Here is a 24,651-nt window from a genome sequence, read left to right as displayed (position 1 = left end):
GTCTGTATTTCTAATACTTCCTCATTCCTCTCTCCTCTCCTCAAGAACCCTTCGACAGGTCGGAGCTACTCTCCTTCAGTGTGCCCCTTTAATTCCAGCACTCACGAGATAGAGGCAGGTGGATCTGTAATAGCTCAAGGCTGGCGTGGTTTACTTAGTGAGTTAAAACCATTAGCTAGGGCTGTAAAAGGGAGACCCCTCCCCCGTCCCGCCTCCTCCAAAAGACTTTTCATTGGCTCTCATTTAATCAACTCTGGACAGCCTCCCCCAGACAGCCAATCAGAAGGAAGGGGGCGGGAACTGCTGCGCAGCTGACCGGCAGTAGCGGCTCGAGAAAAATGTCCCGGCCCGGCGGGGTCTGGGGGTGTGCGGCGGCCATGGACTGCGAGCAGCCGGACAGCTTGGAAGGCTGGGTGCCGCTGCGCGAGGACCTCTTCCGGGAGCCCGAGCGACACCAGCTGCGCTTCCTGGTGGCCTGGAACGCCGAGGAGGGCCAGTTCGCCGTCACCTGTCACGACCGCACGGCGCAGCGGAGGCGCGGGCCGCCGGACGGCGGCGGCGGGGGGTGCAGCTGGGCCGGGCTGCTGTCGGCCGCCGGGTTCCGGGGCGCGCACCGGCAGCTGGCGGCGCTGTGGCCGGCCCTGGAGCGCTGCTTCCCGCCGCTGCCGCCCGAGGTGGAGGCGGCGGGCGGCCGCGGCTGGGGCCTGGGGCGCGGGCTGTGGGCGCTCATGTGGCCGGCGCCCGCGGAGCCCGGCGACGCGGCGCTGCAGGAGCTGTGCCGCCAGCTGGAGCGCTACCTGGGCCAGGCGGCCGAGGGCTGCGGCGGCGCCACCGTGCGCGACGTGCTCTTCCCGGCCCCGGGCGACCCGGCGGACTGCGAGGGCCTGCGCGAGTTCCGGGAGAAGACGCTCCGCGCGCGGCTGGACGGGGCGGCCGCACGGCTGCGCCAGGTATGCCCGCGCCTGGCCGGGCCGAGGGCGGGTGCCCGGGACACTGCGCGTGCCCGGTGTCGCTAGAGCACCTGCGCCCTGGCTGCTAGGGAGCGGAGGCCGGTGCTGTGGCCGCAGAGTCGTTTTCGGGTGTTTGTTTTCTGAGGCAGGGTCTCAGGTACCCCAGGCTGGCCTGAATCCCTCTGCCTCTCCTACCCAAGGGCTGGGATTATCATAGTGCGTCTCTGCGCCACGGCGCGCGCGCTCTCTCTTTCTCTCGAAATAGGGTCTCATTCTGTGGTCTAGGCTGACTTTGAACTCAACGGCAGCCCCCTGCCTCAGCCTCTCAAATCCTGGGGTTACAGGCGGGCGCCACCATTACTGGCTTAGAAGTTTACTTGCAGATTTGAGCCAGGCTCCGCCCTTCACCTTTTCCCTGGTCTTGGTAGAGCAGGATGTTGTAATGGGAAAGGCCAGAAAATATCGAAAGCAAAACTGAAAACGCATACCCGTGGGGGGGGCGGGGAAGCTCAATGACAACAATTCTGGGTCCTCTGGGGATGGTGAGAGACGGCTAAAAAATGTCTTAGAGGATGAGTGACTTTTTTTTCCTGGATTTTTGAGACAGAGTTTCTCTGTGTAGCTTTGGAGCCTGTCCTGGAGCTCGCTCTGTAGACCAGGTTGGCCTTGAACTCACAGAGATCTGCCTGGCTCTGCCTCCCGAGTGCTGGGATTAAAGGCTTGTGCCACCACCGCCTGGCTGATTGTTATTCTTTAAGCAATACATACCAAATGGAAAGCCCTCGGGAAGTGAGGCTTTATTGTCAGTTTGGAATGACAACAATATAGCTTGAGACACACCAATTCATTATTTGTGTGGTACACTTACAGACTCTAAAGGGAGGGAGGCATTGAAAAGTTCACTGAAAGATTTAGGGAGAATGTATGTTTTATCCAGCAACCGTTTCCCGAAGAGAGCCCAGTGTCAGAGCTTCATTCTATGCATGGACACTCCCTGGACATTCCCTGTTTCTCATGAGTTTGTTTTCTGTCACTGTGATAGACACCTGGGGGTAGAAAGGGTTTATTTGGCTTACAGGTTACAGTCCATCATCAAGGGAAGGCTGGTTACTGGCTTACTTTCTCTGGTTTGCTCAGCTACCTTTCTTAAGACAGTCCAGGACCACCTACCCAGGGGTCCAAAGACCCACAATGGGCTAGGTCCACTTCTATCACTTTAGTAATTTAAAGAGAAAAAAAATGCTCCACAGACATATATCTGATGGAAGCAGTTGCTGGATTGAGGTTTCCCTCTCCCTGGTGTGTCAAGTTGACAGCTGAAGCCGATTATGACAACCATTACTAAGCAGTGGTTTTGCTGTTTTGTGAGGAAGGAGAGGTGTAAGAAGAATTCAGCCACATAGCAAAATCTTGGTGGTTGTCTATTATCATAAGCTAAATATAGAATGAGTCTTTTATAAGCTAAAATGGCTTTATAAAAGGTTTCTGTTAGTGGAGTCTTTATTTTGAGACAGAGTCTCTCTCACATAGTAGCCCAAGCTGTTCTGGAACTCACCATGTAGCCCAGGCTGCCCTCAGACTGTGGTGACCCTCTACTTCAGCCCCTGAAGTGCTGGGATTATAGGTTTTGCCACCACCACACCTAGCTCGGTTGGAATCACTTTATTCTGCATAGCTCACACACCTACTTCCCGTGTTGATTTCACTTTATAATATGAGGAAACTACAGGAGATTTTCAGGCCAGCCAGCTTTGGGTCCTTAAGCTGACCATTTTATATCAGACTGGCTGTTTATTTAGTCAGTGCTGGAGATGGGCCTTGTGGGTGCTAGGCAAGCACTCTACCACTGAACTACCTCCTCAGCCTTTACTTTTTATTTCCAGGCAGCATCTTACTCAGTTGCCCAGGCCGGCCTTGAACTCTCTGTAGCCCAGGCAGGCTCCACCTCACGCTCACCACGCCTGCCATCCTACAGTCCAACCTCGGAGGCCTTATTCTACTTTTCTGATAGTCCATGCTTTTTAGAAGCTTTCTGCTCCAGGATTGAACTGGTTTCAGCTTCCCAAAGTAGTTGTAATTAAGGCCTGAGCCTCTTCCTGCTTTATATTCCCAACGTAGCTGAATTACAGGTCCATTCCACCAGACTTAGCTCAGAATTGGTTCTTTTAACACTTCATTTCTTACCCCCCCCCCACCGCGCCTTAATCTCTTCACATCTGTACACTGGGAAGTTACATTTCCTCCAAGTTCAAGTTCATTCAGCTACTACAGTTCTAATCTAGCTCATACTACTGAGCTGTTCATGTGCATAGTTCACCTGTGGATCTGGACCTTACACATGGGGTTGGAGGGGTAGAAATGCTATGGATATCGAGCCCATGGAAATGTACATAGTGTCTTTGCTTGTTTGTTTTCTTTGAGACTGGGCCTTGCTTTGTAGCCCAGCAATCTGGAAATAGCTATTTAGCCCAGGCTGGCTGCAAACTCAGAGTAAAATTCTTGCTTTAGCCTCCCAAGTGTTGGGATTATAGGCTTGAACCGTCGTGCTAAGTCCTCATGTGGTTAACAGTCTTAAAGAACAGTGTTGAATGACTGTGAAAATAGTAATAGTATTATTCCATGGACAAACCGTCTTATTTAACCACTTTTGTGTTACTTATCTTTTTAGTTGGAGAGCATTATGTTTACTTAGTGTTTAAAAATCAAGTATATTGGGTTTCTTTTATTTATTTTTGGTATGATTTTAAATGTCCAGACTTAAGCTTTATTTACATTTTTGCCTTTTAGGTCCTTCAAGATCACAGAAAAGCCAACACCATGGTAGCATTAATGAAAGTTTATCAAGAGGAGGATGAAGCATATCAAGAATTAGTTACCACGGCAACCATGTTCTTCCAGTATTTACTGCAGCCATTTAGAGATATGCGAGAAGTTGCGACCTCATGTAAGCTTGATATTTTGGTATGTTTCCTGATATTTTTATCTTACTACCTGACGTGTATCGTTCTGTTAGTCACATAAGGTTCATTCTGTATTTTTATTCTGAGATCTTTATATTTAGATGATGTTATTTATTTATTTAAAGACAAGGTCTCATGTAGCCCAGGCTGGCCTCAAATTTACAATGTAGCTGAGGCTGGCCTTGACGCTTGATCCTCCTGCCTCCACTTCCCAAGGCTGGGATTGTAGGCAGTGTTCTTCAGTGGTAGAGCTTTGTGCCCAGCATGTCCTAGGCCCTGGACATAAAACTGCAAACAATAAGAACAGCCAGGCCTGGTGGCACAGGTCTGTGAGTCTATAGCCATTCAGGAGGGAGGCGTAAGGCCTGCCTGGGCAACAGAGATTCAAAGCCAGCCTGGAAAACTTAGTGAGACCCAGTTTCAAAATAAAGAGTGAGAAAGGGCAGGTGGGGGGTGGGGGGTGGGGGCTGTGGCTGTGCGGTGGACTGCCTGCTGAGCATGTGCAAACCCTCCCCCAAAGAGGGGGAGATCAAGGATTGAAAGAGAAGATATTGTGCTGCTCATTTTACCAATCCCGGCATCGACACTGCCCTTGCTGATGAGTGGTTTTGATATGACGTGTATTTCCTTTGGCTTATTTTCCACCTGTAAGAACACATGCAGATTTCTTAGAAATGAGATGCAAATTTAAATAGCAGGGCCCTGGATTGTAATCAGTAATTAAACTTGAGTAATTGCTGTCATTCTGACTCCATTAGGGTGACCCCCTTTAGAAAAGGCATCATTAATATTGCCTGAGACGCCAGCCAGATTCCCGCTCTCCTTCTGCACTGGGCCATCTTTCCCTAGGCGCTTTGGTGACCTCAGCAGGAAGTTGTTCTGTGCCTGCTGCTCTAACCCGCAGACGGGGTTGTTTTCATTTCTGTTGGGAAAGTCTGTTGATTGGAGTGTGTGTGAGATCATCATTGAAGTATGACTCATAGACCATGCATGGGAAGTGTACAATTCAGGACTTTTTAATACATTCAGGTTGTGTGACCATTACCAACTTTCTCATATTAGAACACTTTTTTCGTGTGTGTGTGTGTGTGTGTGTGTGTGTGTGTGTGTGTGTGTGTGTGTGTTGTGGAAACTTATGGAAAATAGGTTTGCTCTTTCCACCACATGGGTTCCAGGGATTGAACTCAGATCAATCAGCAAGTGTTTTTACCCAGGGAATTGAACTCAGGACCTTTGGAAGAGCAGCCAGTGTTCTTAACCGCTGAGCCATCCCTCCAGCCCCCCCCCTCCAGAGCCATCTTACCAGCTAACAATATTAGAATACTTTTACCCTCGAAAGAAACCTCATACCCACTAGCAGTCATTTCTCATTTTCTCCAACCTTATGCAATCCCTAATCTACTTTGTCTCTATATTTGGCTGTTGTGGAAATTTTATTATTTTTATTTTTTTATCTTTGTGTATATGATGTGTGTATGTGCTTGTTTATGTGTGAGTGCAGGCTAGCTGACCCCTGAGCTGCTGGAGATCTGCTGCCCATTTTGGTATAACATTTGTATTGTAAGCACATTCTTGTGTCTGGATCTAGATGGATTCTGGAATCTACTTTAGGTGGGTTCTAGAATCTGAGCTCAGGCAAGGAAGGCAAGGACTTTCCCCTCTGAGCGCTCTCTCCAGCCCACAGAAATTTCAGATAAATGGAACTCTACAATGTGTGTGGGTTTGTTTAAGAATTGGCCATGCATAGCCAACTTCATTTCTTTTTATTGGCAGATAACTGCCATTATAAGAATATACTGCATCTTGCTTACCCATTAACCCTTGTTGGATACCTGGATCATTTACACTTTTTAGGTATGAACAGTGCTGCCATCAACATATGTGTATGCATACCTCTACTGCCCCACTCTCCCCATTTTTTTAGTCAGGATCTCAACCATAGCTCAGACTGACCTGGCCACTAGTTTAGGATGACCTTGAATTCACAGCAGTCTTCCTCCCTCAGCCTCTGAGTGTGGGATTATAGGCACAGGCCCCACTTGCCTTACATTCTTTTGTTTCTCTTGTGTGTGCACTGGGAAGTGGAGCTGCTGGTCACATGGTAATGTTTGTCTTGTTTTTTAAAAAGTGTAACCTTTTGAAGGCTGCCAGACTGTTTCCCGAATCAAGTGCACTGTTTAGTACACCTAAGTGTAGGCTCGTATTTGTGTCAACACTGACACTTGATATATTTTGTTGGGTCTTTTTTTTTGATATCAGATATTGCTATACAGCCCATATTAGCCTTGATTCATAGCAATTCTCCTGCCTCAGCCTTCCAAGTGCTGGGATTACAGTGTGTCACCATGCCTGCCTTCAACACTAGTTCTGTTTGTCTTTTTATCCTAGTGATGGGAAGTGGTATCTTGTAGCTTTGGCTTGCATTGTGTAACACTAACCCACTCTGCCAGTGCCACTGAATCAAGCTTTGCAGAAGGAACCTGGATGCTGGCTGCACAGAGCCCTTAGTTCAGGCTGTTGGAAGAGTGTGCCGCAAACCAGGCAGCTTGTAAACAAGAGAACTTGGCCTTGTAGTTCTGGTGGCTGGGAAGTCTAAGGACAGGCGCTGCAAACCTAGTGAGAGGAAATTGTTTGCTGGTGTTTGGCTGGCTGGCTTGATATGTCCTTACATAGTAAAGAGCAGAGAGACCTATGCCTTTTCCTTTTTATAAGGGCATTGATCCTAATCATGAGAGCAGGATCCTCATGACCTAATACAGTCAAATTGGGGATGTAGGCTTCAATATATGAATTTCAGGGCCCACAAACATTCAGTCCATAGGTATGGATGGTCATCACTCTGAATACATAGATGCGAATATCTTTTAGGTGACCATATTGTGTTAATTTAAGCACTAAGTATTTAAGGTTCCTAAAAGAAACTATAGCAAAAGCAACACTTGAGTTCAGAGTGCTGAACCACAGACATCTCATTTGCACAACCGTGTACCCTGGAAAAGTTCTAGTAATGCAAAGTCAGTGTTTTCCCTCTGTACCCAGTGGAGTACACCTATGTCTTCCAGGGGTGCCAGCACCGACCCACTGATACTCGTCAGGAACTGACTGATCAGCAGTAACATGAGTGGTTACGACAGTAACACAGCCGCTTCAAAATTTCCTAATAGCACTACATCTCTTTTTTTGTAGAAGTCCCTGAACGAGGATGACCTGGGTCCTAAAAGGGTAGTTTCTCTACAGAAGGAAGTCAATGAATGGACCAGACGGGCTGAAGAAGCAGCAGTCTCTATTCAAGATATCACTGTGAATTATTTTAGGGAAACAGTCACAGCATTAACAGGTAATACTGAAACTACTGTACTAAGATATGTAACTTTTATTTTACTCGGGAAGCATTTGCATGCATCCTCAGTATCAGGAACCACAATTGCTGGGTACTGGGAATTCAGTGGAAGGATAAGCATGACCACTTTCTAGCCTGATGAGCAGAGAGCAGTGATGTTCGTTCAGCACATGATAAATGGCAGAGGCAGTAAGCCACACTGAAGAGGAAAAACAGGGCTCTGAGATCCTGTGAAAGCAATTGGGTCTGATTGGGGTGCTCAGGAAAGGTCTCTGAGAGGTGTGCTTGCCCCACACCTGAATAGTACACGGGAATGGAGAGGAGTCGGGCATTTACAAAGGCTCTGTGCCTCAAGAGAACTTGGCAAATAGGAGAACTTAAAGCCAGACCATTGAAGTCTATTTTGTCAGATACTAAAATGACTACACCAGCTAGCTTCTTAGGTCCATTTGATTGGAATATCTTTTTCTATCCTTTTATCTTGAGATGATGCCTATCCTTGATGTGAAGATGTGTTTTTTGGGTGCAGCAGAAGGATGATCCTGTGTTCAATCCATTCTGTTAACCTGTGTCTTTTTACTGGGGAGTTGAGACCATTAATGTTGAGATATCCATGAGCAGTGTTGGTTGTTTTCTGTTATTTTGTTGTGGTGGTGGAGGTGTGTGTGTGTGTGTGTGTATATGTGTATGTGTATGTATGTATATGTGTGTGTGTATGTATGTGTGTGTGTATGTATGTATATGTATGTGTGTGTATGTGTGTATGTGTATGTATGTATATGTGTGTGTGTATGTATGTGTGTGTGTATGTATGTATATGTATGTGTGTGTATGTGTGTATGTGTATGTATGTATATATGTGTGTGTGTGTATGTGTATGTATGTGTGTGTGTGTATGTATGTGTATGTATGTATATATGTGTGTGTGTGTGTATGTATGTGTATGTGTGTGTGTGTGTGTGTGTGTGTGTGTGTGTGTGTGTGAATGTATGTGTTTCCCCCCTTTGATTTGCAGTCTGGGATTATTTATTCCTTGTGTTTTCTTGGGTGTTGTTAAGCTCTATGGACTGGAGTTTTCCTTCTAGTGCCTTCTGTACAGCTGAATTTGTAGATAGACATTGCTTAAATTTGGTTTTTATCATGGAATATCTTATTTTCTCCATCTATTGTGATTGAAAGTTTCGCTGGGTGTAGTAGCCTGGGCTGGCATCTGTGGTGTTTTGGACTCTGTAGAACATCTGTGCAGGCCCTCCTGGTTTTTTGGGGTCTTCATTGAGAAGTCAGGTGTTATTCTAATAGTTCTGCCTTTATATGTTATTTGGTCTTTTTCCCTAGCAGCTTTTAATATTCTCTCTTTTTCTGTACTTTTTTTATTGTTATGTGCTAGCTCCATGGACTTTCTTTCCTAGTCCAGTCTGTGTGGTGTTCTTGTATGCTTCTTGGACCTTGATATGTAGGCATCTCCTTCTTTAGGTAAGGGAAATTTTCTTCTATAATTTTGTTGAGAATATTTTTTGTGCCTTTCTTTGACTGTGGTTTCTTCCCCTTTCTCTATTCTGTTATTCTTAAAATGGGTCTTTTCATAGTGTTCCAGATTTCCTGGATTTTTTTTGGATTTAACATTTTCTTTGACCAAGGTGCCCATTTCTTCTCTCTTCAGTACCTGAGATTCTCTCTTTCATCTATTGTATTCTGTGGGGAGGCTTGCCTCTGAGGTTCCTATCAGAGTTTCTACATTTTTCCTCTCCAGATTTCCTTCAGTTTAGGTGTTCTTTATTGATTCTGTTTCTACTTTCAGATTTTGAACGGTTTTATTCATTTTCTTCCACTGTTTGTGTTTTCATAGATTTCTTCAAGGAGTTTATTAATTTCCTCCTCTTCTTCTTTTTTTTTCTTTGAGACAGGGTTTCTCCGTGTAGCTTTGGAGCCTGTCCTGGAACTCATGCTATAGACCAGGCCGGCCTCGAACTCACAGAGATCTGCCTGCCTCTGCCTCCTGAGTCCTGGGATTAAAGGTGTGTGCTGCCGCCTCCCCCACCACCCGGCCTATTCATTTCCTCTTTAAGGACCTCTATCATATTCATAAAGGTTATTTTGAGGTCTTTTTCTTGTGCTTCAGCTAAGTTGCAATACTCACAGCCTGCTGAGGTACGGTTGCTGGGCTCTGGTAGAGACATTGTCCTGGCTGTTTTAATTGTGTTTTTATGCTGGCATCTAGGCATCTGGGTTTGGGAAGATTGCGATTCTAGGAGTTGATATCTGGTCTTTGTGATGTGTTTTGTTCCTCGGTTTCTGATGCCCTCTCTGGTTCTTTGGAGAGTATGGTGGCTGTGTGTTGCCTGGTAGGAAATGCTCCTGGGATCCGGACAGCTGTGGCCACTGGGGCTGGCAGGTGTTCTAGATAGTGACACTTCATAACAGGGGTGGGCTAGGAGGGGGATGTGAGGGGGTCCACTGGAGGGAGGAAAGCCTGGTGTTCCACCAGGATCTGCTTAGTCTCCTGGGAATGGGGGCAGAGAGTGAGGAGAGGCCACAGCAGCTGGTCTGCTACAGAGCTGGGAATGAGGCTGGGGAATTGGACTTGAGGAGCTGAGGGAGAGGTGAAGATGGGCAGTTGGCTTCCCTGCTTCCCTGGCTGGAAGGGCCTGTGGGTTCCTAGGGAGTGCCTGCTGGAGTTGGGGACTGGGATAAAGCAGTGAGTCAGGAGGGGAGTTGAAAGGGAAGATCTGTGTGATCCACTGGAGATGGGCTGGGGGTGCAGAGGTCGGCCTCAGCAGGTGGTCTGCTGCAGAGCTGGGGATGATACTGGGGAACTGGATTTGGGGGAGCTGAGGGAGAGGTGAAGAGCTGCAGTTAGCCACCTGCTTCCCTGGCCACAGTGGCCTGTGGGTTCCCAGAGAGTGCCTGCTGGAGCTGGGGGCTGCTTCCCTGGCTGAAGTCAACAGTTTGCTTTCTTATACAACCGGGGACCACCTGCCAGGGGTGGCATCACCCACAGTGGGCTAGGCCCCCCTACATCAGTCAGTAGTCAAGAAAATGCCGTACAGACCTGTCCACAGGACAGTCTGATGGAGGCAACTAGTCAGTTGACGTTCTTCTGCCCAGGTGACTCTAGTTTGCGTTAAGTTGATGAAAACTAACCAGCACAGCAGTATATTAGGATCTGAAAGTCGACTGAAGCAGGGTAATGAGTTTCATGCTGGCCAGACTGTTCACACGAGCCTGTCTAGCCGTAGAAATAGTCTGGGACCAAGCTGTAAAAGCAGGTGGCTCAGTGAGGTAGATCATGAGCTGTTATTGTCCTGCTTTTAAAAATCTTCTATCAGTGACCAAGTGTTACTTATGTGACAATAAAATTATAAAGAGGTTTTGAAAGGATGTTTATAAAAAGAAGAGCACTGAAGAAGGAACTCAGGACTCATTAATGCGTCGCACTTCTGTTTCCTTTTGTTAATTATAAACTCAGGAATGCAGAAACAGATGGAGCAGGACCGGAAGAGATTTGGCCAGGCTGCCTGGGCCACAGCCATGCCCAGGCTAGAGAGTCTCCAGCTCATGTTAGCTCGGGAGACTCTGCAGCTTATGCGAGCCAAAGAGCTGTGTCTGAAGCACAGGTGCACCGAAATCCAGAGGAAGGTGAGATGAGAGCAGACACACTTCCCCTCAAAACACGTTGTCCTTTCCTCCTCGGCACTGGGGACCAGCTCCCCTTGTTTGTGTTTCCCAGCACAGGCTTCCAGTAGATACGCTGCAGATGAAGGTGGGCCATGATGCTTCCCTTCCTGCTTCTCAAGGTGTTTCTGAAATAGAGCCCAGGGTTTGTTTTGTAACACTGAGTTTAGGATTGGAGTAGGGGGATTCTCTTTAAAAAAAAAATCAATCCAGCCGGGCGGTGGTGGCGCACGCCTTTAATCCCAGCACTCGGGAGGCAGAGCCAGGCGGATCTTTGTGAGTTCGAGGCCAGCCTGGGCTACCAAGTGAGTTCCAGGAAAGGCGCAAAGCTACACAGAGAAACCCTGTCTCAAAAAACAAAAACAAAAAAAACAAAAAAACAATCCAGCAATATGTTCAGTATGTAGTCATGTATACACACACACACACACACACACACACACACACACACACACACACACGCGCGCGCGCGCGCGCTCTGTGACAGTGTCCTGGAGCCAACATCTTGCATGCAGGTGCTATGTAAGTGCCCCACCACTCTCCTAGCCCAGCATAGCTAAGCGTGTGCTCCACCATATCTTAATCTAAGTGGCTCTTCATCAGCTCATAGTCAGGTAAGTAGTTTCTGTAATCTTGGAGCTTCAAAACAGAATCTTGTCGTTAGCTGCCTTAGATCAGGCTGCTTGTAAGAAGATGCCCTATGTGGGCTGACTACAAAGATATTTAATTATTTCTCACACCTCTGGAAACTAGACATCCAAAGATCGAGGTGCCGCCTTCAGATTCAGCATCTGGTGAGGGCTGTCTTCCTGGATCTGGCCACACCTTGCTGTGTGCTCAAAGGCTCTCCTGTCTCTGGAGAAGAGACACTACTAAGAGCCTTCCCACCACAGGGTCTTACCCCTCAACCTCATCACACCTCATCACCTCCAAAGGCTCCCTCAACACTGTCCTATTGGGGCTTAGAGTGCCAGCATTTAAATTTGAGGTGACACCTTCCATCCCTGACATGGTCTCATTGCCATTATGTTTCTAGACCATGAATGTGTTGACTTGCTTTAAGGTGGAGTGTGTGAATGCTGGAGGAGGTCAGCTCTGTCTTGAGATGAGGCGGAAGTGTCTCAGCATGTCTCCTCTCTTACAGTTCGCCCCAAGGAAGATGCATGGCCGTGTGCTCTTACTATGCTAATCATCCCTCCCTTTCTCCACACAAACCAGATGGAGGATCTTCCAGACCAAGGAAAGAGCACAGACATTGTAGATGAGCTAGAGATACAGTATTATGAGATTCAGTTGGAGTTGTACGAGGTTAAACTTGAGATCCTGAGGAGTGAAGAGATGATCCTTGTCACACAGTTGGACTCTGTGAAGAGACTTATAAAAGGTAACATTCAAGTTTATGTTAGAATGAAATGTTGAGTCACATGTTCGAGGAAATATAGACTGATTATCAATTTCTTCTTATAAATGGCCCGTTAAATCTATTGAATGTTTTTAATTTCCCTTCAGAATTTGTATTGTTCAACAGTGTATTCAAACACACAAGAAACAGAAAACCTTGTGACCATCGTGTAGAGGTGTTTAGTGAAAGCAAATTCCTGGTAACTTTGGAGGGTTTTTAAATGTGCTACATGCATAGAAATCAGTATCGGGTTTTAAAACCAAAACTATATATTCTACCAAGTCACCTCATGTTTTTTTAACCTAATACCCAATAAACTCATTTAAGTATTAATAATTTTTAAAAACCCTCAGAATTTTAATGGCTGCATAGTATTCTGTTTTGCAGGCATACTCTGATTTCTGGTTTCTCCCTGTCTTGAACATCAGTGCAGCAGAAAACTTTCCCCTGTGAGTCCTGTGCAGATTCCTGATAATTTATGAGATAAATTTCTAAAGATAGAATGGTTGGGTTAAGGGCAATGCTTATTAACATTTTAATATCTATCTACCATAATGGTATTAGAATAGGAATTTGAAATACATCTTCCTCTTCCCTCTATTGTTTCTAGCTCCTGAATTTCCTAAGAGCCCTAGAGAGGCTACACAAAAGGATGTCCTATCAGCGGGTGGGAGTGTACCTTCCACATTTATGCCGTTCTCTTTGAATTTCCAGATACTTGGTAGAGAAAACGGCATCTTACAGTTGTTAATTTAATTACAATTGATAGTGAAAATAACTTAATGGACATTTTTCTTTGAGAAGTTTACCTCCTCCCCCCCATTTTTCTCTTCTTTTTGGTGTTTTGAAACGGGGTCTTACTATGTAGTTGTAGCTGGCCTCAAACCCACTTCAGCCCTCCTTCCTCAGCCCCGCTGAGGGCCGATCACAGATGTGCACCACCACACCTCACATCTGTTTTCACTTTTATACAAGCTTTGCTCACAGCCGTCCTTGTCCTTACCACCCCGTGTCCCCTCTGTCTCCCAGCAGTTCCTCCGCTGTCGTGCCTTCACACACACAGTGTTACTGACTGCTTCGGGTTTTGGGAACGAGGTCTCCGCACTCCTGTGACCTGCGGTACCTGCAGAGCTCACGCTAACACCCCTTGTTGCTGCTCCATGTCCTCTGACTCTCTCACTTCTTTATTCTTCCAGATGAACTTTAGAATCAAACAAAAACTCCCTGGAATTTTGATTGGGATTGTGCTTAAAATTAGAGATTACTTGGGGAGAATTGTCGTCTTGCAGTTTTGATTCCTCCCACCCAAGATCATGGTAGGTCTCTCCACATCTTCAGTCTCTTTCTCCAGGCCCTTCCAGTCTAGTGGTCCTCACGCAGGGCCTCAGCATTTGCTTAATCCTGGTACCCAAAACCTTTGCAGCTCTTTCCAGTTGTGAACATTTTATACATTCATGGGGAAGTTTTATTTTTAAATAGTTAATCTGGAAGGATGCTTTCCTTTGGAATGGGACTCAAGTTGGGGGGTGAGTTAGAAAACTTTATTCTGTGTGCTTCTGTAGAGTTTGGAATTGTTACAAGCATGGTTTAAAAAAATCAATATCTAATCAAAAGTGAAGACCGGCGAGACAGCCTTGCTGTGCTGGGGCGTTTTGGCATAAAGAACCTGAACATTCATTTCGTTTGCTAAGGAAGAAGTACACACACACACACACACACACACATACACACATACACACACACACACACACACACTGATGTGAAGAGATGTTTATCATCATGAAATCGGAAATAACAGAATACTGGGACATTCTGAGAATGCTTGAGCTAGTGAATACTATGTGGCCATTAAAATGCTATTTCCAGCACACAGAACATGTTACTGTGTGCTGCTATGTCAGAAGTGTGTGTATGTAATGTTAATGCTGTTTTCCTCTACATGGTGTAATTACAGCTAGTCTTTTTTTACATTTAAAGACCTTTTGGAATTATTTCTTATAGTAAAGCATGTCTCAGACAATCACTCATCTTTTTAGAGAAACAGGATGAAGTGGTCTACTACGACCCGTGTGAAAGCCCAGAGGAGCTGAAGGGCCTGGCCCACGACCCAGAGCTGCAGCATGGTGAGAATGGAGAGCTGAGAGCACTCAGCCAGCAGCGCCAGCAGCTGGAGGCTCAGCGGGGCCGCATCTGTGCCAGGAGGGCCCAGCTCAGGAGCAGAAGGGTACGGTCCTTCCGGCTAGGGTTTCCTTTGAATGGAAGGTTTTATCTACTGTGTATATATGTATGTATAGGGAATAATGTTCTGTGTGTTTTTATCTCTGTGGCTAGAGCCAAATAGATTTTAAAATGCTAAAAAAATTGTTTCTTTTGAGATTTAAGTGTACTATAATATCTAGATATTTAATTAGTTTATTCAGTAATTATTTATTGAATTTCTATTCTATGGTACTTTTTTTTTTTTTTTTTTTTTTTTTTTTTTTTTTTTTGGTTTTTGAGACAGGGTTTCTCTTGTAGTTTTGGTGCCTGTCCTGGATCTCACTCTGTAGACCAGGCTGGCCTTGAACTCACAGAGATCCACCTGCCTCTGCCTCCTGAGTGCTGGGATTAAAGGCATGCACTACCATTGACTGGCGTGTTTTGTTTTTTGAGCAGAGTTTCTCTGTGTAGCCCTGACCATCCTGGAACTTGCTATGAAGACATCAGGCTGGCCTGGAACTTGGAGATCCATCTGCCTCTGCCTCCCAAGTACTGGGGTTAAAGGCGTGTGCTACCACCACCTGGCTTGTTTTCTTTTTTTAATTGAAAAAAACAATACAGTATATTTTGATCATGTTTTCCCCTCCTAGTTCCTCCTAGATGCTCCCCACCTCCCTACCCACTCAACTTTATGTTCTTTCTTTCTCTCTCTTAAAAAACAAAACAAAACAGAAAAATTAAAATAAACAAGCAAAAGATCCATAAGGCAAAAAAAAAAATTAAAAAACAAAGCAAAATGAAACTCAATTGCTTTCTTCTAGAACAATATAATTACATAAAACATTGAGAAATATAATTTTTCAGAAGAAATATAATTTTTCTGGTAGAAGAGAAAGTTCCTATATTTTATGTAATTGCTCATATTTATTGTGCTTTATTATTGGAATTTTAATTTTTTCCCTTTCTTTTGCATTTGGGATTGTTTATTAGGCAAGTGCTCTGCCAGCAGCTGGAGCCCCCACGCCCAGCCTGGTTTTCCTTTGAGGGCAGGCCTTGCTGAGGTGTCTGCCGACCTCAGCATGCTCAGTGGCTTGGAAGTCAGGCAGGTGCCCAGCTGTGCCTTCCTTTCTAGCCTTTGAGGGTCTTACTCCTCACTCAAACGTCATTTCCTGGACTAATCTTTGCAGGTCTGTGCCCTTGAGCTGTAGTCTCTGGGCTAGGGGCTGTTCTACCAGTGGTTCTCAACCTTCCCAATGCTGCGACCCTTTAATACAGCTCCTTATGGTGTGGTGACCCCAGCCATACTTTTTTTCCTTGCTACTTCATAATTGTAATTTTGCTACTGTTATGAATCATAATGTAAATATCTGTTTTCGGATGATCTTAGGTGACCCCCGAAGGGTCACAACCCACAGGTTGAGAAGCATTGTCTTATACTGAACTGGAGCATTGACCATTGCCCCGCAGATGGTGGCCTTCCTCTGTGCAGCCTAGCAGCTCTTCCGCTGGGCTAACAGGATGGAAGCTGAGGTCCCCTTTCAGATGCCATTGTCGGTTGAAATCACAGCTTGGCCACTTGTGACCTTTCAAGGGCAAATTGACAGCTTTTTGTTGTTGTTGTTTTGTTTGTTTGTTTTTCAAGACAGAGTTTCTCTGTGTAGCTTTTGAAGCCTTTCCTGGAACTAACTTTATAGACCAGACTGGCCTTAAACTCACAGAGCTCCACCTGGCTCTGCCTCCCTAGTGCTGGGATTAAAGGCGTGCGCCACCACCGCCTGACAGCTTTTTTTTTTTAAGATTTATTTTTATATGTTTGTGTATGTGTGTTTGCATGTGTATATGTGCACATGGATGCAGATGCCTGTGGAGGCCAGAGAAGGGCATCAGATCCCTAGAGCTGTAGTTACAGGTCATTGTGAGCTGCCCAGTGTGGGTGCTGGGAACTGAACTTCGTTCTTCTGCAAGAGCTTGAGTACTTTTGACTACTAAGGCACCTTCCAGCCCCTCCCTCCAGTTTCTCTTCAGCTGAGATTTTCATCTGTTGGAAGATAGTAACACTAATGACACAGATTTCACAGTGAACGTGGAGTAAACCTGCACTGTAGGTTTTCAGGTTGAAAACACACCCAGGGAATGGTAGTATTGCTGCATTTCCTGTACATGAAGGGTTAGGGTAGCGGTTAAGGGGGTGAAGTACAGTTTGTAACATCATTTTCCAGGTATCTTTAGGTGGGCTATGTTTTTGTAGATGCGTTTGGAACTATATACTCAGTATCTATACCATGGGGAAGTGGGTCTAAACAATTGTGTTAGAGCACATTTGTGAGATGGCTGTACTACAAAGGCCTACTCTGCTGAGCACGACGACCAGAACCCACCCACATGATAGAAGGAGAAAACTGACTCCAGCAAGCTGTCCTTGACCTGTCTGTGTGCTATGGCATGTGTGTGTCCAGATAGCTGTCCTTGACCTGTCTGTGTGCTATGGCATGTGTGTGTCCAGATAGCTGTCCTTGACCTCTGTCTGTGCTATGGTATGTGTGCATTCTCCTCCCCCACCAAAATCAATCAATCAATAAATGTACTAAAACAGATGGTTGAGACACTTCATCTCTCAAAGCACTCTGCTGGGAACAGATGCCACCTGTGGCAGTCCTTGTCACAGGACTGTAGAGGAGGACCTATCATTGACCTTCAGTGGAAACTGAACACCTTACATGTTAGTCAAAAATGCAATGCATCTCATGTCTTACTAAAAACCATGTATGTGACTTGTGTTATCCCACCAGGATCACTGCCGAGAAAATCATCAGCTCAGACTGCAGCAGGCTAAAGAGAGCGTGAGACATTTTCACCAGCACCACAGTATTCAGATGGTGAGTACCTGATGATCAATGGGCTAGCCTGTGGAAACTACACAGCTGGGACAGATGAGGGTGGGCCTCCTTTCCTCATGAATACATACATGGCGAATTATACATACATGACAAATTCTGAGTCTTTACAAGGATGTGTTTGTTTATGTATAGAAAAGAGACAAAATAAAAGAAGAGGAACAAAAGAAAAAAGAATGGATAAACCATGAACGTCAGAAAACACTTGAGCGACTAAGAGCATATAGGGAGGTAAGTGCCAGAAAGACTCACCTTCTTTATCTGGCGAGATAAATGAGCCTTATCCACCCTAGAAAAGAGTGTAATGTATTATGAACAGATAGAATTTTTAAAGATTTATTTATTATGTATATAATATTCTGTCTACATGTATGCCTGCATTCCAGAAAAGAGCATCAAATCTCATTATAGAGTTGTGAGCCACCATATGGTTACTGGGAATTGAACTCAGGACCTCTGGAAGAGCAGCCAGTGCTCTTAACCTCTGAGCCATCTCTCCATCCCAATAACAAAGAAATGTAAAAATGCTATTAACAATAGGGAACAAAAAATTTGGAAAGCCACAGTAGGAACCACTGCTGGCTTTTTTTTTCTTTTGTTTGAGGCAGGTCTTAAGATGTCCCTAGTTCCTGTGAAGGGACACCACTACCAAGGCTACCTAGACAAGAAGCGTTTGACTGGGGGCTGGCTTACAGTTTCATGGGGGGTCCACTGTCGTCATGGCGGGAAGCATGGCAGCAGGCTGGCAGGCATAAGCGGTAGCTGAGGGCTTACATTTGATCCACGAGCAGCAGACAGGGCGCTAGAGTCTGGGCCTGGCATGGGCTTTTGAGACTCAAGGCCTGTCCCAGTGATCCACCTCCTCCAATAAGACTGCACCTACTCCCGTCTCGACAGTCCCTCAAGCATTCAAATATGTGAGCCATGCTTTTCAAACCATGACTCCCAGCGTAGCCTAGAACTCAGTCCTCCTGCATCAGCCCCCACCTGCTGTGTCAGTGTGTGCTACCTACCATGCCTGGTTACGGCGCTATTGTTGACATCACAGCAAATTCGGGTTCCTGCTCGCCTTTCTGAATGGCTCCTGACTGCCTTTAGTGTTAGCTGACTTCATTTTCATTTTTAGTGTGTACATGTAAGCACACACATGCCTGTGGAGGTCAGAGGACAGCCTCCCGTGTCCTCCTTCAGGAGCTGTCCACCTTGGTTTTTGTTGTTGTTGTTGTTTTGGTTTTGGTTTTTTCGAGACAGGGTTTCTCTGTGTAGCTTTGCACCTTTGCTGGAACTTGCTTTGTAGACCAGGCTGGCCTCGAACTCACAGAGATCCACCTGGCTCTGCCTCCCGAGTGCTGGGATTAAAGGTGTGCTCCACCGCCGCCGCTGCTGCCACCACCACCACCCTGGCCCACCTTGGTTTTTGACACTCACCAAGCTGGCCGTGCTGGCTGGCCAGCAAGCTCCAGGGAGCTGCACAGGTCCCCTCAGCTCTGGGATTACAGGCACCTGCCCCCACACCAGCTTTTAGTGTGGGCTCGGGGTTGGACCCAGGTTCTCTTGTTTTCACAGGTACTTTACCGAAGTAAAGTACCCCAGCTTCCTTTTCCTTTGCAATACATCTCTAACATATCACTGTCGAGGAAGCATTGGCATGTAACTACAACCCAAGTGCTCTGCTGAAATGAAGGTTTTTATTTTCCTCTCTCTCTCTCTGTCTAAAAGATTATGATGAATATTTTCATCTATATTCATCATTTTCATCTATATGCATCTTTTTCATCTTCATTTTATTTATTTGTTTATTTATTTGTTTTCAAGACAGGGTTTCTCTCTGTAGCTTTGGTGCCTGTCCTGGATCTCGCTCTGTAGACCAGGCTGGCCTCGAACTCACAGAGATCCGCCTGGCTCTGCCTCCCAGGTGCTGGGATCAAAGGCGTGTGCCACCGCCACCTGGCCATCTTCATTTTATTATAAGAAATTTTTTTATGGTCTCTTGGTCAAACAATATAATTGTGGGTTTTTGGTTTTTTGTTTGTTTGTTTGTTTTTGTCTTTGTTTTTTGTTTTGAAAAAGCTAGGGCTTCTCTCTGGCCCAGGCGGTCCCGTGCTCAAGGCAGCCCTCGTGCAGCCTTGCCTGGGATGCTCCTTGAACTTGTGAAAACAGGCTCAGTGGCACGGCTCTGTGGTGGTGGCCAGCAGTTCTCATGGGTTAGGATGCCTGTGCTCAGGGTGGTGGTGGTTTATAGGTCTGTGTGCGAAGCTGCACCATTTTGATGGCCTCCATTGTGGCCAATCTCTCACTAGTTTTTCATCCTCAGAAGCGTCCAGCTCCTCCGTCTGCACTGAGAACAGCTTGCTCAGAAACCATGGTGCCAAACCTCTCAGGTGGACGCTCTCCGAGGAGGTCCTCAGCAGCTCATCACAAGATAGCTCACCCTGCCTCTAGCAAAACCGGAAGTGTTACTCCTTTACCTGAAGCTAATATGAAAACCCCTGAGCCTCAAGACTCCTCTGGCAGTATTCCTGTCCAGATTTTTGTTCCAATTGGTGACCAGACACCCTCCCGATTCAGTGAGGATCAGTCACTACTGCCACAGCCACCACCCCCTCCTTCCCCACTACCCCCTCCTCCCCCACCACCCCCTCCTCCGCCCCCACCACTTCCTCTCCCAGCTCTGTCCTCTTCTCAAGCTACTACTCGTCAGAATTTAGGACTCAGGGCTTCAGCAACAGAGGACCAGCCACTCTCTCTAGTGTGTGAGGCATCTGCTGAAAGACCATGTGTTCATCTGGGAGACTTCCAGTGTCCAGGTAACCCCCTGCAGTTCTGCTCTCGATCCCTGTGTGTTCTTCAGCTGTTGAAGTCTCAGTAGTTTCAATTTAGAATCATCTTCAAAATTCTCTAGTCTCCAAATAGCCCACCCTTTGTTGCTTTGTTAGTTAGTACTCTTATTGTGATTAGTCTAGGCGAGATTGAATTTGACATGCTACATCAGCCTGCAGACACATCTCTGCATTTGCTGATCATACAGTGCCACACTCCTAAGGCTGTTAAAGAGTCCTCTTCAGGCTGTCCCGGACTTCAGCATGGATTTGAGTTCAGTTGGTGTTTCTCAATACAGCTTTAAATGGTGTTACATCTCTGAAGTGTTGAATTTAATCGAGAATACTGGAAAATTGGGCCACCTTTTGTCTTCATACTGCATACACTCAAGTATTTGTTTAGTGAGGGCCACAGTTCTCATGCATAATTCTAATTATGGCTTTAGACATTGGCTTTTGGGGACACTGGCCTAAACCTGCCAAGACTCAGAGCCTACTGCTTTGGGGAGGGTTGACTTAGATGAAGCCTGGTAAAATGCTGCGCTCTGGCTGAGTGTGCTGCTCCACCTAGAACATACGATTACCAGGATAGGAGTGAGCATGAATGAAGCCCATGGAACATACCTGCTGGGTTTGGTTAATTGAGCACTCTGCTTACTGTGAGTTTGGCGCTCCACTACCCAGAACAGGGTGTGAAGGAGAGCGTCCGCAGGGTCAGGTGGCAGGCGGCCCATCTGTAGGGTTTGTAATACAATGTGAATACAGAGTGATTCCTGTCTGCCTAGATTAGTGGTTGGGGGGTGGGTATTCTCAGCTTAGGCTGAATGCAAGCGGGGGTGCAGGGCGGGGACTCCGCTGGATTCAGAAATGCTATGCAGCACTGGAGGATAAGGTGTGAACCCTTGATTATGGAACTTGCCAGTCAGTTCTCAAAGGGGGTTGTAATCAGAATTACAAGGTGAGGGCTTGAGTCTAGAATGGAACAGACTAGTTAGCCATAGCCCAGCTCTTCAGTCCCCAACTAGAAATGACTGTTAATCCTGAAGGCTTACCTGGCTGATGTCTGTTAGTGGCTGTACTCATGCCCTGTGTCTGGCAAGCAAGGAAAGAAAGGTTTTACCTCTCAGGGTGCCAGAGTTTTAAAAAATAGCTTCTCACTAGTGTCTTGGAACTCTGAGCTAATTTGTATTTTGACAGCATTTCATACTCTCAAAAATCGAGCCCTTAGCCCCCTCAGGTAAGGTGGGTGGAATTAAACACCGCTGTACAGGAAATGCACCGGTGCCTCCCTGTGGGCTCACTGAGCGGCCGACAAGTTTATCACTTTGAGCCTTTGAGTGTGGGAACCTCTGAGTGCCTGTTGTCAGGGTGAGGCATCTGACTCATCTCCAAGACTGAAGTAGAGGAATGCAGAGCGCATGTTCAAGATGTTTTTAGTGGGAAAGGAAATGGAGGTGATACAACTCCGAGGAAGCTAAGTCTCACCTGGTGATCACATTGTTCTGCTGGCGTCCTTAACTCTAGGGTGGCTTAGGTCGTTTCAACCAAAGATGGGTATGGCTGTGGCCTGAAGTTCCAGTGGAGTTGAAGGAGTGGGTGGTAAGCAGTCAAGATAAAACATCAGCTGCCAGGTGGTCCTGATTGAAACAAGGGTCTTGGTTCTGCTCTGACAGCCGATCACCGCACCGTGGGTGTTTAAGTCATGGCATAAACTGGTATGTGTTCTGGAAATGTAACACATGGTGTGCTTCTTCCTCATACGTGCTGTCTGTTCAATTTCAGGCTCTATGGATGAAGTGCTGGCCTCTCTCCGGCAGGGCAGGGCCTCTCTCCGGAAAGTCGAAGCACCTACCTTGCCCCCTCCCCGCACCTCAGTCAATGAACAGGTTCTGGCTGCTATCAGGCAGGGGGTGCAGCTGAAGAAAGTCCACCCAGATGCAACTGTAGAGCCCAGCAAGAAGCGAACCAGCGACCTGGAGAGGAGCATCAGGGCAGCCCTGGAAAGAATTAAGAGAGTGTCTGCTGATTCAGAGGACAGTGATGAGCAGAGTCCTGGTGAGTGGGACCACTAGGGTCTCCAGGTGACAAAGGCAGGCGGACCCATAAACCCTAGACCAGCAAGGCTTCCCTGGCACTACTGCTTTGATGTGGCCTTAACACGTGGAGAACAGTGGAGGCGTGGTGACTGTCACAACCCACAGGTGGGTGGGCTGGCCATGGGAACAGTACTGTGTCTACTCTGGAGGCACTGTCTGACCTGGAGGTGCAACCCTGTGGTTTACATTAAACAGTGTGCTTCCGTGTGTGAACACTGGTTCCACAGACTTAAAGGCTCAAATGTGAACATGATTTTAGCAGTAATCAGAATAAATTGCATATATTCCAGAATTACTTTAAATATTTAAATAAAGTTTATTTTGTGTATCAGCACTACAGAAACTCATAATAAACACTATTATAATACATCTGTGTCATGAGGAAATGTTCTCTGGCCCACTGTGAAAGCAAAGTTCTTTCTGCTTGGATGGGTTGAAAATTTTCTAAGATTTCAGCTCAGCATTTAGTTGAGCAAGTGCTAAGGGCACAGGAACAGCATTGCTCACCCCAGGAACTGGTAAGGAGTTGGGAAGGGACCAATACAAAGTAGCCTAGTCACTGCTCAGACTGCCTGGGTGTCCCTTAACCTCATTATCCCAACTCTCGGGGACATCAGCCCTGAATTTCTACCAAACAAAATGAACCCACATGTCCTGTTTCCCACCTTCAGTTTTTCTGCACTCCATCTGGCCTGTACCAACCTAGCGTGGCTGGGAGGCATCCAAGCCCTTCAGCAGCTGTACTTGGACCTGCCTCTGTGGCCTGGCTGGAGATCTCTGTGTGGCCACTGCCAGGCTGCCCATGGGTCTGCCACCTGTCACATCCCCAGGGCTAACACTGCTGAAGGTGCTTCTTTGCCAGTCTGGCTTTGACATCTGATGTGCCCCGGCTCACACTGGCTCTTACCTGCTCCCTCACAGGTTCAGGGGTGTCTGTGGTGGGGCATGTGGCCTCTTGGGCATAAAATGACTTTGCCTCAGGCTTCCTCTCTTACCACAGGCAGAAAACTGGGCCTCTGGAATGAGTTTGGAATTTGAGAAGCATCACAACTTTGTAGGACTTTCAGTTGGTTCTGTGTTTTCATTCTGTACCACAGTTTCAGTGTTGTAAGGGGCTGGGAAGCTTCATCAGGTTTGGATAACAAGAGTTTGTCAAAAGTTTGCTTTTGTCAATGGTTTTGAGATGCCTTCAAAAAAGTGACTCTTTTCAAAGGTGAGTTTTTCCGAAGTTCCTAATCCAATTGTGTCTTTAGTGTTGTAAAACTTCTCTAGAACTTTCTCTCGCTCATTTCTCTGTCTTATTTCTCCCCTTACCCTTCCTCCTTTCAGCTCAGCCCTGAGGTAAACGCATACTCTGACTTCTGGGACTCAGGACCATGGAGGGGAACAGTGTGCCCTCTGTAGTCTTGACTCCAAACCTCCCAGTGTGCCCTCCTGAGCACTGCCCATCGGTTTGTGCCTCTGGAACTATCTCCCTGGCTTTCCAACCCACGTGGGGTGAAGGCCAGCCCTGCACCTGATAGACAAATTATCAGGACTGGCTGCGGTCCCCCCAGCAGCTCCCTTTCCTACTGCGGGTTTTGATCTTAGGTCCTCATAGTGCTTGTCTCTCTGCCCCATAGTGTGGCTCTGAAGCTTAAATGACTGACACACACACACACACACACACACACTCACTCACACACACTGTATCTAGGCAAACTCAGACACTTTCTGTCCCAGTTCCTTTCTGGGATCTTCCCTGTCCCCTTCCCTCACATGGCCACTAAGCCTTCTTCTGGACATCAGTGTTGTGTGACCCCTCACCCACAGCACGACTACAGGGTAAACTGTTGGAGCCCACTAGGTTTCCTAGGGGCTGTACCCAGCAGGTCTGCATGGAGAGGTTGATAGGACCACGGGCCTGGGTACCAGGTGTTTGTAAGGGTCTACACTTGACTATAGCAAGGGGGAGGTCTTTTGCTCCACCCCTTGGCATTGTTATAAACAGATCTTTGGAATAAAGTTCTGGGCCAGTGGATGAGGATCCAGGCCCACCCGAGTCTATCCTGTGTTTTCTGTTTCTCCCTCCCCTCTGTCTCTAAGTCTCTATCCCTCATTCCTCAAGAGTTCCTGGGGTAAATAAGGGTGGGGGCTGGTCCTCCACAGTAAACTCATGGGCTGGGGAGGTAGCTTAGTTGGTAGAGCACCTGCCTAATGTGCATGAAGCTCTGACTTAAATTCCTAGCATGGCATACAGCCAGGCTTAGTGGTGCACACCTGTAATTCCAGCAGGTGGGAAGTATCAGCAGGAGGGTCTGGAGTAAACGTCATCCCTGG

At 46.7% G+C, this 24,651-nt stretch overlaps 1 protein-coding gene across 1 annotated transcript; it reads left to right on the top strand.

Moving 5' to 3' along the window:
- Nucleotides 1–315: 315 nt before the first annotated feature.
- Whamm (WASP homolog associated with actin, golgi membranes and microtubules) lies at nucleotides 316–22,699 on the top strand. The gene is made up of 10 exons (XM_059272231.1): nucleotides 316–950; nucleotides 3,738–3,911; nucleotides 7,097–7,247; nucleotides 10,717–10,886; nucleotides 12,141–12,306; nucleotides 14,361–14,548; nucleotides 17,313–17,399; nucleotides 17,553–17,648; nucleotides 19,732–20,224; nucleotides 22,019–22,699. Exons 1-10 carry the CDS (start codon nucleotides 339–341, stop codon nucleotides 22,306–22,308), a joined length of 2,427 nt encoding a protein of 808 aa, XP_059128214.1. The 5' UTR covers nucleotides 316–338; the 3' UTR covers nucleotides 22,309–22,699.
- Nucleotides 22,700–24,651: the final 1,952 nt, after the last annotated feature.

The sequence above is a fragment of the Peromyscus eremicus genome, chromosome 1, assembly GCF_949786415.1.
Source record: "Peromyscus eremicus chromosome 1, PerEre_H2_v1, whole genome shotgun sequence".
Classification (NCBI taxonomy): domain Eukaryota; kingdom Metazoa; phylum Chordata; class Mammalia; order Rodentia; family Cricetidae; genus Peromyscus; species Peromyscus eremicus.
The sequence above is the reverse complement of the archived record's forward strand: the minus strand, read 5'-3'. Positions and strand labels throughout refer to the sequence as shown.